This window comes from Charadrius vociferus, unplaced genomic scaffold, assembly GCF_000708025.1.
Source record: "Charadrius vociferus isolate BGI_N301 unplaced genomic scaffold, ASM70802v2 scaffold198, whole genome shotgun sequence".
NCBI lineage: Eukaryota > Metazoa > Chordata > Aves > Charadriiformes > Charadriidae > Charadrius > Charadrius vociferus.
Genome location: NW_009649951.1, coordinates 4,989,939 through 5,002,400, shown reverse-complemented (window position 1 = coordinate 5,002,400; position 12,462 = coordinate 4,989,939). Strand labels below are relative to the sequence as shown.

The 12,462-nt window shown below is 41.7% G+C and overlaps 1 protein-coding gene across 1 annotated transcript; it reads left to right on the top strand.

The window, feature by feature from the left end:
• The first annotated feature begins 1,207 nt into the window (after nt 1–1,207).
• PTPLAD2 (protein tyrosine phosphatase-like A domain containing 2) lies at nt 1,208–12,441 on the top strand. The gene is made up of 6 exons (XM_009891508.1): nt 1,208–1,304; nt 2,200–2,327; nt 7,953–8,065; nt 10,619–10,725; nt 11,479–11,610; nt 12,359–12,441. The coding sequence occupies exons 1-6, from the start codon at nt 1,208–1,210 to the stop codon at nt 12,439–12,441; spliced, it is 660 nt and encodes a 219-aa protein (XP_009889810.1).
• The last annotated feature ends 21 nt before the right edge of the window (nt 12,442–12,462 follow it).

Below are 12,462 nucleotides of genomic sequence, written 5' to 3'. Positions count from 1 at the left end.
TATTGTTATTTATGGTCTTGGTCCAATGCGGGGAATGCCATGTATGCATTTATCATAATGTAGAGATACAAACGAAATAAAGTTTGATAGCAGAAACATACCACATGAACACACTGGATCAAGGGGCAGCTTAAAGTGTTCTTACTAGTAACTGGGGCAGGAAATTAAGTGGTCAAATATAGGAGATAAATTCTAGTAGAAAATTAACAAATTAATTTCCCCGAAGGGTAGACAGTCCTTTTCATAGCTGGAGGACAGGCAAGTCTCTCTCTCTGGAATAAGTCAGAAGAAAATACATTAATGTGAAAGGGCAATTAAGCATCTCCAGAGCCTATAAAGTTCTGCAAAAAGTCAGACTACCTATCAAAATTAGTTTAGAATAGCTACAAAAGTTAGTCTGCTCCAATAGGACAAGATTCACTTCATTAAAGGCAACCTGAAACACAGGCTGTGCAGAAAGACAAAGACCCTAATTTAACGTTTATCTGGAAAACCTGTAGAGCGAGTTGGTTAAAAAAAAGAGACAGACAGGTATCCTTCAGACCGCATCACTTAAAAGCAGATTGAAATGTGCCTTTCTTTTCCATTTCTTCACCGACATTTTTATAAATACTTACAAATACGCTGTCTGCTGGAGACATGGCAAGTTATCTGCATTCTACTTTAAGCTTGTCTTGAGTGTGTGTTAGAGGCGTGTCTCCTGGGATGAACAGGATAAACCTCACCCAAATGTGGAAATCCCGAGGCCGGAGTCTGCAGGAGTCCCAATCCCTCAGCAGGGCTGTGGAAGGTGGGATGCCAGCAGTCCCTGGCATCTGGCCACACCGTCAGGGCAGTGCCAAGCCAAGGGGCTCAGGCGTGAATCCAGCACTTGGTGCAGTGTCTTTGTTTAGCTACTTTTTCCTCTGGAGGCACAAGTTTCACTCTATGGCCGCAGATCACCCTAATCGCTAGTGGAAACTCAGCAAATTTTTCTGGGCATATCCTGGGTGCACCAACAAAGGGAGCCTTTGGTCGCTTAGGGAGAGAACTGTTCCGTGGCCACTGACAGACACAGACAGTTTTCACTGATCTGTTTACATTTCAGCAGTTTTACTTTGATTTACTAACATGTCCAAAGAGGGTGCAATTCCTAGAGGTCAAAAAGCTTGAATGTTGTAGTAAGTCATACAGTTTGCTTTATCATTTTCAGCTCCACAGCTTTATGATGAACACCTACCTCTTCGTGTATGACTTAATGCAATTCTGTGGACATTCCTGGATATTTACAAATATGATCATCAGGTTCATGTCATTTGGAAAAGGTAGGATTCTTTCGATATTTTCCTTAAACATTTTAAAAGGCAGTGATGCACAGAGGTGTCAAATTAGAGATGAAGTTAGGATTCTGAATAGGTGTACATAAAATATCAGGGGCTGTAATTTCTATTAGAAAAGCATTGTTTCTTCTGTTAAAAAGGATGAACAAACTACTGGTACCTTCATTCTGCCTGTATCACGTCAGGAACGAAGCTTTTGTTTTGCTAATGAGCTTTAATATTCAGCAGTAACATTTCACTTAAGAGATAGACCTAAATGTGACCAGGTTCAGTCATTTTGGTGAATATCAATCTCATCGAAGCGACTAGGAGGGAATGTATTTGTGGTTATTGCACATACTCTCTCCATCCAAAAACATTATAACATATTTCTCTTTCCATTGTGCCTGGGGTTAAGGCACAAAAATAGAAAACTAGTGACTGGAAATATAAAGTGATTTATAATGGTGGACAGTTGCAGGCACATAATAGACCTACTTTATCGTCTGCTTATGTTAGGAAGTGCCATGGGTACAGAAACAGGCAGGAACTCAACATCTCCTCATGTTTAGCCATTCCTCATACATTTCCTAAACATTTCCTCACATTTAGAAATATCAAAAAATGGTATCTCTAAACCAACACATCCTGCACAGTGTTTGCCAGTGCATCAAGTACAGGAGATCCCATTCTTTCCTCAGCTTCCCATCTCTGTGTCAGAGCCACACACGCAGTCTGCCTCCTCCCCTCCCCAAAGCTTTGCTTCTGCTACCCAAAAGTTTGGCACTGTGTGAACCTTATTTCTCATCCTCTCCAGGCGTGATAGGGCAAGAGCAAACCCAGTAGTTGGTCCAGACTTTTACTATATAACCACCCTCTAATTTTGCTCTTCACTTTGTAGATTCGTTGGCCGACACATTTTACTCCATAGGACTTGTAATGCGCCTTTGCCAGTTGTTATCTGTATTGGAGATCCTACACATCCTCATTGGCATTGATAAAAGCCGTCTCTTCCCCAGGTTTTTGCAGGTAAGTCCATTTCTCAAGACCCTCCTTGGATGACCTACACACTTCTGCCATGGCTGCCTCTGGGGACAAGCCCAAGCTGAAGTACCCTGAGTGCTCCACTCGCACCCCTTCTCAGGGAGCTTGGTCCGCTAATGGTTTGCTAACAGCAGCAATTGAGCCCTTAGAAATGGGTTGGCAAAGAGCTGCTCTCTCAAATTTTTCTTTTGGAGTGAAACTGAACAGTGAGTGCCCCACACCCAGCCCACAACACCAGCGACAAGGATGATACCCAGAGAAGCGGCCACCTGCAGGAACAGGGCAGCCACCATTTGCAGGGCGCCATGGGTGGCTGAGGATACTATGTCCCCAGCCAACATGTTTACAGCCAGAAGAAAACGCTTCAGAGCCTATGTTTCAGTAGCTAATTATTTCCCATGACATTTCTTCACTGACAAGTGTGTATTTATTTGGTAGACAAGCACAAGACAAGATTTTGTGGGCTTGCAAAGGGATGGCAGTGAGACAACCACCAGCACATCAAGTCTCCTGAAACAGGGTTTGCTGGCAGCCATGAAGTGTGGAAGGAAAAGAATTAAGAAAGAAAAATCAAGGGACCGAAGACGAATTAACAGTGGCAGTGGAAAGAAAGGAGAATTGTCACATTCTTGCTGTAAGGGTCTCTGCCCAGACATGGGCAAATTGTGGTGGCATCCAGAGGTTCTGATGCTGTTAAGGGGTTTACAGGGCATATGTTCAGCTGTAGGCAGAAAACCAGCCAAAAGATCACATGCCATAGCAGAAAACAAGATGATTCTTTGTCATTTTCCTTACCACACTCTTGTTTTCTGTTGGGAGTTAATCTCAGGTTTTGGTATTTTTCTTAATGCATTGGAAAAAGTAAAAATGTTGATGTGAGTTTACCTTCAAACTTTTCCAATCCTTAGTATTTGAATAATGGTGAAACTGGTATTGCTCTCAGCAGTCAGAAGGTAGAAGACTAAGAGTAGTTAGTTATGTTTTTAGGTTTCTGGATAGCCCATTTTTATCAAATGACATATTGCATGGGTAAAGATGTTCCTCTTTTTAAATCTCCATTAGAAATTGATTGACTAATACAGATCTCTCTCATTTATGCTGTTTGCTAAGTATGGTAGTAAATTTGTCAAAATGCAATTAACTCTTTTTCCCTGCTTAAATCTACATGCTTTTGCCCTACCCGGGGGGGGGTGGGTGGCGGGGGTGGGAGGTGGAATATCCTATCTAATGTGTTCTGTAACAAATCTCACATCATCTCTTGGAGAGAAGAGTAGCCTGCTAACGCCAGTAGTCATTAAAGCTAGGCTTATCCTGGCAAGAGTTTACACATTCCCCAGCCCTGACATAGTCCATTCCTTTCCTACCCAGCCCTACGGAAGCAGAGATCGGGGGGGCTGCCCAAACACTGTGGTGTGCCACCACAGAAGAGACGAGATATGAATTGAATATTCTGAGCAAGAAAAGTTTGACCTTTCTTGGGCAGTGCAGTTACTGCAGTGCTCTCCAGGGCAGCATGGAGAAGGTGGGTCAGAGAATGATACGGCGCTGTGACTCCAAACGTTTGCCTTACAACAAAGGATCACAGCTTTGGATCCTTACTTGTTTCTTCCCCCAGGTGTTCTCCCTCCGCAAACAGAACACTCTAGCCTTGATGTTAGCAGTAGTCTCATGCTGTCCAAGCAAGGTGTACAAGCTCTTTGGTGTAGACTCTGCTTTCACTTGGGTGGCCCTGTTTTTGCTGTGAGAGCGTAGGTTAAGGATTTCTGTGCCAACAGTACTGCCATGTCCCTTGCCACACTTTCTTCCCTGCCTCTTAGGGGGGAAAAAAAAAAAAAAAATCAATTTTCCACAAAGAACTGGGGAAGGACAGTTAGAGCTCACCTCACTGCAGCCTACTGGACTACAGCACATAGTCAGGGCACTGGTAAAGCTGCAAGAATTTGATAGTGGCTGCCCTGTTCTGCATTCCCACCACCTGTTCTGACTCTAAGCTTAAAACACATCCCTAGATGCATCCTTCAGGCCATGCACACACGTGCACATCCACAGTGAAGTTCATCTCATAGGTGATCTCTAGGAAGAGAGAACAGGAGACACTAGTCATGTCAGGGAAGCGCACATTACAGGTAGGGCAAAAGCAAATTCAGAGATGTTCTCTGGGAAAACCCATTCAGGGTGGCCTCATTGAGGGACAAAGGCTCAGGCCACCAGGCACCTGAGAAGGGTTAGGTAGGCCAAGGCCAAGTCACGCCATGAAAGACAGATGAGTCCTGTGTGATGGATGCTCTGGAGGAAGGGAAGACAAGGGAGGGTCACAAAGTTGTTGCAAAGGGATGTCTCTCAGGGCACTTGCAGCTTGAACGATTGAGAGGAGGACAGGAAAACGTGTCACATATCATTGCAGTTTTCAAAACAGGATAATGAAATTTAGTACTCTGGCCAAGGAGTAAAGGCTGATGACACTGGTACTTTAGCAAGAGAGAGAGTAGGAAAGATATAAGAAAAGACTGGTGGTTTTTTTGTAAACAAAATACCAGTTCTTCATTCTGTGCAAACAGGATTGGATTTACCTCACCAAAGGCAATGTAATACTTTGTGATAAAATCATTAATTTTAAACTTAATCTAATAATTTAGTAGCACTTTTCTTACTTTTTAAAAACATCCACTAAACCAAAGAGCTAAGTAAGGGTTTCAGGTACCAAGTACGATACTGCACAGTCATGGTTATTAAAAAATGGAAGTGAATGTGCTGCCTGCCCTGCCCTAATCTTAGCTAGTGTAATCTGCTCTGTTTCACTTACTCACTTCAAACGCCCAGGCTGCCTTGTGGAAATTTATGCCATTCTACAGAACTTGCTATGAGAGACCAGTACTGGGAGAGGAAGGAAATTCCAGTTTGACCTTAACACAAAGAACAAGAAGGAATGAAAAACGAAACCATTGTATTTACGCTTTGTGAGGTGTCAGCACATACTTCCTTTTCATGAACATGAAAACATAGGACTTCTAGTTTTGGGTGTTTTTTTCTTTTTTTTTTTTTTTTTTTTTTTTTTTTTTTGGGTTTTTTTTTTTTTTTTTTTTTTTTTTTTTTTTTTTTTTTTGAGTAAGGGAGTAGCAACAGAGAATACCATATTTTCATTCACGCAAGGAAAGATAATCCACAGAAGAAATGAGCTGTGGCTGAGCTGCAGCACATGCTTTATGTATATATGTGTATATATGGATGTGTGTATATAGACATGTATACATATGCATACCTGTATGTGTGCATATTGAGATATGTACATGATTCCATGTATATATGTATACAGATGTGTGTGTATAGGGCCACAATATCAACAGACATTTACTGGAATCTCTTCTTCAAGTATCACCCTGCCTTGTTCCTTGCTGAAAAGGTCCCCAGCCTCTGACTAACCCCTGCACGCACCTTCCATCTGTGTGGGCTACCTAAAGGTATGAGTGCTATGAAAGAAAAGAGCACAATGTCTTGAAGGGGGATAAAGGCAGGCAGGCAGGCTGGCAACCTCCCCATTGACACAGAAGAGAGGCAGGTAGGATGCCACTGTCTGTCCTCATGAGGACATCACAATTGCCCTGAGCAGCCAGGCCCGTGTCCTGCCCTGCAGATGTGCTCCAAAGCAAGGCCACAGGTGGTTCTTCACTTTCAGTCTCTGATGGCTGCTTTGCGCATCCCATTGCTTGGTGGCTGAGACTGCAGTCTAACAGGAACAGAAGACCTACAGGGGACCTGCTTTGTGTCTGGTCCAGGTCCCTGCTCTTGCAGGTGCTTAACCTACTTTACACACTCTCATCACTGACTTCCACCATCTGCAACTACACAGTGTCTCATTACTGACTTCCATCGTCTGCAACTGGTGAGGCTGAGTGCCTCCACCGCTCCCCTTCCCAAACATGAATCCTGATGGAGGAAACCTCTTGAGCCCCAGCTAGGTGATACTCACTGCCTCTGTGCAACGGCTTGTGCCCTGGGCAGAGAAGGAAATCCACAGCCTACTTCACTCCCAAACCATCAGGCTGAATTTTGGGTCTCCATGGCCACTCTGTCTCACTGGCCAGTGCTTATCCTTTTGAAACTAGGGATCATTGCTACCTGTCTACTGCTTACCCACCTCACTGAAATGGGATCAGCTCCTGATCACTGGACCCATGTTGTTTTCTAGTACTTTTCCACCCAGCTACCTCTTGAGGAGCAAGTGATGGTTTGGAAAACCTGCCAGCTCTGACATCTAAAAACATGTCCACCTTTTCATTATCATGATAAAGCTTTGGTCTCTAGGTGAGACAACTCCCTGAAATATCTCTCATATTAAGAGTCTTGCAGAACTCTCTCTCCACATCCCAGTCTGATCCTAGGGTTGGGAACAAAATGCCCACACCACCAATGCTGCACTCCTTTACCACCCTTCACCAAAATGATTTTAACTCAGGTTCTATTTTATTTATTCTCTCCAGCACACAATCCTGTTCAATGCTCACACAGCTTTTACCTTTGTTTTGATTTCCCTGTTGTGATAGTTGTCCCACCAGGCTTCTCCTCTCTCTGTTGTATCTGGTTTCAGATCCTGCATCAAAACTCCCAGTTTCCCTATTTTCTTGCCAAGTTCCTCAGCATCCGCATACAAACCCAGGACTTACTACCTCTCACTCTCAACATCTGACCTTCTTCGAAATCAATTCCTCAGTTAGGGACCAATGGGATCAGCGGCACAAGGTGACAGTCAGGGCAGGGTGAGAAGCAGCAAAACCATTTTTATCTGTGGCCCCTCAGTGCTTTTCAAGATGAGGAATCAGGTCCCTAGGGGATGGACATGCTCTCTTTCTGTCTGAAAAGTTGCTCTCACGTAATTTTGCTGAATAGTGAAGTGATGGCTGCATTATCTGACAGATGCGGTTTTCAAAAAAAAGTCTGTAGCCAAAACATTCCATGCAGGAACCCATAAACTTTATGTACCAAAACTACCATGCAAACTTGCTGAGAGGCCAACTTCTTATTTCATTTAAGGTAGGAATAAGGGGAAGGGGGAAACCAGTGAAGAATGACGGTGCTTATAAAAACCACCTTGTTAACCCCTTTTCATTTCATGACTCTTCACTGACTTGACATCTTAACGCACAAAATCATTAAACCTACGGTACCTTGAGGAAGAGATCACAGTGGGTATAAAAAAACCCCAATGAAGCTATACCGATTTATACCAACTGAATGATGCATGTTTTCTCCTTCAACATTTTTAAACAGAGTAGTTCAGAGTGAACTGGTACCATTCTGGCAGAGTTTCACAAGCAGCTGTTGGCAGAGCTGAATACTACAGACATATATATTTTACAGGGCAGAGCATGGATACAAACCCAAGTCATCCCTGTTGGCACACAGATATCTGATGCTGCAGCCAACAGTTTCCAGTTCTCCGAGCTGGAGCCCAACGGGGCCTTGGACAAAAGCAGGCTAAGAAGTGAAACGTTCAATAGAGCGTTTGTGTAAAGCAAATCAGATTCACCTGTGGCCTCGTATTTTGCCAAAATGGTACAGAAATGAGAGCTACAGAAGGTGCTACCTGAACTCACAACTCTCTTTTCTTTTCAGATCACTGAAAGAATAATTGTTTTATTTGTCGTGATCAATAGTCAGGAAGAAGTTCAAGGGAAATACATCGTGTGTGTTTTATTTTTCCTTTGGAATTTATTAGACGTGGTCAGGTAAGGAGTCGACCGTGAAATCACGAGGGGAAAATAGGTCATTATTGCAAGCAGAACCCCACCCCCACTGTGCTGCAGGTTCACTTCATTATTTCAAAATTGGTAGAAAAGCGTATCACCCATTTTAAATAAACGCTTTACAAAAATCTGCATAGTTGAGAGGCTGAGTGACTTACAAAACTAAATTGTTACATTAACATTTGTATTTCAAAGGATTTGACATTTTAAACAAAAATTTAGAAGGAAATCACAACTGTCTCCCACGGAACAGCCATTTCTAAAACTGATTTACAATCCTATTGCTTTAATTTATTATTATTTTTGTTAACATCTCACTTCAATCCAAGATTGACAGCACAGTAAGGCAGCACTGGCCAAACTTCCTACTAAGACAGAAAGACTATTCTGCATTAATTGCACTGTGCTTTCCAAAGAGCTCCCCTGCAGAGACTGAGAATTTTGGTGTAGTAGGGCATATATCACATGAAAGGGACAATGTGCATGAGGCAAAATGGATAGGAATACAATTCAGGGTTTTTATCTCAAGAACTTTGTATGGTGGAAGGTTACCAGTACCTCCCTGTGGTAAAAGTAAAATGGTGAAAATTCCAGATTACTGACTTTTGCTTTGGTATCTGAAGTCACTAACATTTCTCAAGTGTAACTTAAGCTTCTATGGACCTCAGTTTGTAGACTTACAGCAGGGAAGACATATGGAATTAAGAAGCATTTTAACAAGACACAGCAACCTCTGTAGGGGAGCAAGGTTTTTTACTTTAACTTCTTTCTTTCTGCTAAAATAGCTTTCTGCTATTTTAAATACCTTGCTTTGGGGACTGACTGGGGCATATGGATTTAGGCAGCAAAGGAAATATATGTTATAAAAGAGATCTGAAAAAGGAAAGTGTCAGGTTGGATTTAGAAGAAATATTTTAAGTCAGCTTCAGAGTATTTGTACTACATGTGTTAATAAACTACTACTTGTATTAATTATTTGGATTATTGCACCATCCCATTTCTTTTTCAAGTTCGTAAAGGTAAAATAGTAGAACCTACTCTCAAATGAAAGGGTTCTGTGCAGCTGGAGAGAGCCCACAAGTGTGAACAGTATTGGCTGTAAAGTCCTGTCTGTGCATAATAGTCCTACCAATGCATCATTATTTTCTATCAATGCTAAAGAACACAGTCCAGCATCATAGCAATAACAGCTGCCGTTTAATAGGCAAGATACTGTGGTTTATAGCAGCAAATGACCAATTCAAATAATAACGCATAGTGCAACACATACAGACTTCAAATTCTTAACTGATTTATTTTGCAGCATCTGTGCCATGTCCTAGCATCTCAAAGAAGTGGCCATGTCTAAAAGTGTACAGAAATCTATCCCATCCCTTAGCCAACTAGTCTTGAAGTATTACCAGTTCTTCCCCATAGTTCTTCAGGAACATAAATATCCTGTGCATTATGGCTAATGACATACTGAAAGCAAATTCTGCAAGGTTTTCTGTATCTGATTTTTCCTGCTTATGCGATAAAAAGCTGAAGAAGGTGTACAGAGAGGGAGTAGCTGTTTCCTTTTTGTATTGGGTTGTGATTATGGCTTATTATTAATAATTATTATGTCTCCATAGTAAAATATGGAGACAATCTTGAGGTTGAGAGGGCAAACTTCAGACAAGATAGTACATTTGTAGCCTATCAAACTCTTCTACGGTCCAGGAATGATTACTCAAATCAATTATTAAGAAGGGAATACAGAAACTTTGTTTAATGCTGGTTCCATCAGCCAGAAACACTCCTGGCTAACAGTGGCTTAAAAATCCTTATTTTCATATCTCTAGCTAGACCACGGGGCACAAAGCTTTTCAGCTGACCAAAAATGCAATCAGACCTGTTTCTCCAGTGTTTGGAAAGCTGCTGTACCACTTTTAGATCAAACTAGATAGGATTAGCTCACCTTTGGAGACTGAAGTCCTAAGCGTTCTGGTCTCCCAGTAACAGCCACAGAAAGAATAAACTACTGCAACACATGGGAGCAAAACCTTTTTTTTTTTTTGCACCAACTACCCCTTCTGAGGTCGAAGGGAGGGGCAGCCATACTACAGAAGATTAAGTACCTGCGATTACCTTGCCATTTAGCCTCCTTCAGCAGTGGCTTAACTGGCTCAGCAGTCATAAATGGGCATTTTCTCAGTCCAAAGCAATAGTCATACTGTGCCTGCCCCTCTCAACTGCAACATCTCTATCTGAAACCCATTTTCTGATGGACCAATATGAAATCACGCTGGTTTCTGACAGAGGCTTTGGGCTGGAGGGCTGCATTGTCTGCTTGCTCTAGGGTAGCACCACAGACAACACTTCCGAAACAATGAACCATCTACTTTTAGACATCAGTAAGAGCTGAAACATGACTGTTGCAGTATTGTTCTGAAATTTTCTCAGATAGGCAGCTCCAAGTTCTCCTGCAATTCCCTTGGATTTTTCAGTAATATGCCTTTATTTTAAATACATGATCATTCCCTCTGAGCTCACCTGCTGTTCCTCTTGCTGCAGGTACACTTATAACATGTTAGCAAGGACAGGAATATACTACCTACCACTGACATGGCTCAACTTCTCACTGTGCATCCCGCTCTATCCCCTTTCAGTTCTGGCTAAAGGTAAGGAGATGGGATAGGTACCAGCAACTTGCTTCCTTAATCCTCTTCAATAAAATTTGATCAGTTCAATTGTCATTTGTGTTTAAGATATTTCTTTTTGTGTTGCCAAAGTAGTCATAAATTTTTATCTACTCTCACATTAACATGTATGTCACCTATCTATCTTCTTTTCAGTGCTTTTTTTCCTTCATAGGAGTTCTCTGGGGTTTGTGTGTCCAGGCTCTTTTTGGGGTTTTTTTTTGGTTTTGTTTTTTTTTTTTTCCTTCCTGTTGTTGATTTTTTTAAACAGTATGGGAAAATGTTCATTTTTGTGGATAAAGCAGGAAAATACCCCCACAAAAGACACATGGATTCCCCCATTCCAGACTGACCAGATTAGACAGGAAGTCCCAAAGCTGCCTTTTTCCCCCACCCAGTGAGGCTGACCTTACTGGCGCAGGCCATATTTAGCAGCTTATCATACTTACGTCAGGAAATGTGCCCACTGAGATCATATGGAAAGCAGTGCAACTACAGGAGTGACAGAAGGTGTTACTGAATAGGAAATACTTGATAATTCTAGTATTGACAGCAATTCGCATCTCAGACCTACAAAACTGAACTGAAGGAGAAAACAACACGTGCAGACAAATATGAATGACATGGTAAATTCAGCATATAATACTGTGCCTTAAAGGTAACTGACTTTTACATGAAGCTTTTTGATGATCTTCCACCTGCTTTTGACTAAAGATTTACCGTGTTATTTTACAGCATTTGCAATCTGTGTATCACTGCCTTATTTTGAATCCTTTGGCACATACTCCATCAAGCTACCATTTCCATTCGCCTTCTCAATCTACTTCCCCTATGTTCTGAAAATGTACCTGCTAGTGCTGTTCATAGGTAAGTATCTCATCTTCCAGAAAGCTGGGTCTCAATGCAACTGGGATGCCTATGGCAACAAAAAATCAAATCAGCATAGCTCCTTTCACAAACTTGCTCTGCTACATCTCCTGCATACCACTGCAGGGAAGTTCACCACCAGCTGTTTTGATTTCTGGTGTCTTTCAAATACAAATAATTGAATTTGGAAGAGACACTGGCTGTGTGAGGCATAAAAATACAAAACAAAAATATAAAAATTGCTTCAATGATCCTGGCCTTACAGCTACTTACTAAAGTTTGCGCATTTCGGGATTTTTTTGTTTGTTTTTTTTAGGTTTTTTTTTTTTTTAAATCAACTCCCATTTGATCATACTCTTATTCTATGCAACGCCACCTCACTCATTCCTCCCAGCTGGTATGAGAAGTTATAGCTAAATTAAAATGTTTACAGCGTAATTTTCCAAAGGGATAAAAAAAGAGCCCACTCCAAAACCTGCATGTAAAAAACCTGCTTCTCCTTCTCAACAAAATACTTTCAAAAAATTTGAACTGAAGTTGGCTGCGTTACAGCCAAGTCTTCGTTCTGCCATTGGCTTTAACGCTAATTTGAAGGATCTCATCTTTGTGATGCAGTTTTCTGTTCCTAAGTTCATGGAAGGAACTGTGCAGGTTGCCAGATGAAGGCTCATACTGTTCCTGTTAAATGAAATGAAGACACTGTGGACACTACTCCCTTGTTCTTATATCATTTTGTGTTTTGATTCAGGTATGTGCTTTATCATCCAGAATCTCCTCTCTGAAAGGAAGGCACACCTAGGGACAGGCAACATCAAAAAGAAAAGAAGCTAAGTTGATATTTTGTTTGGAAAT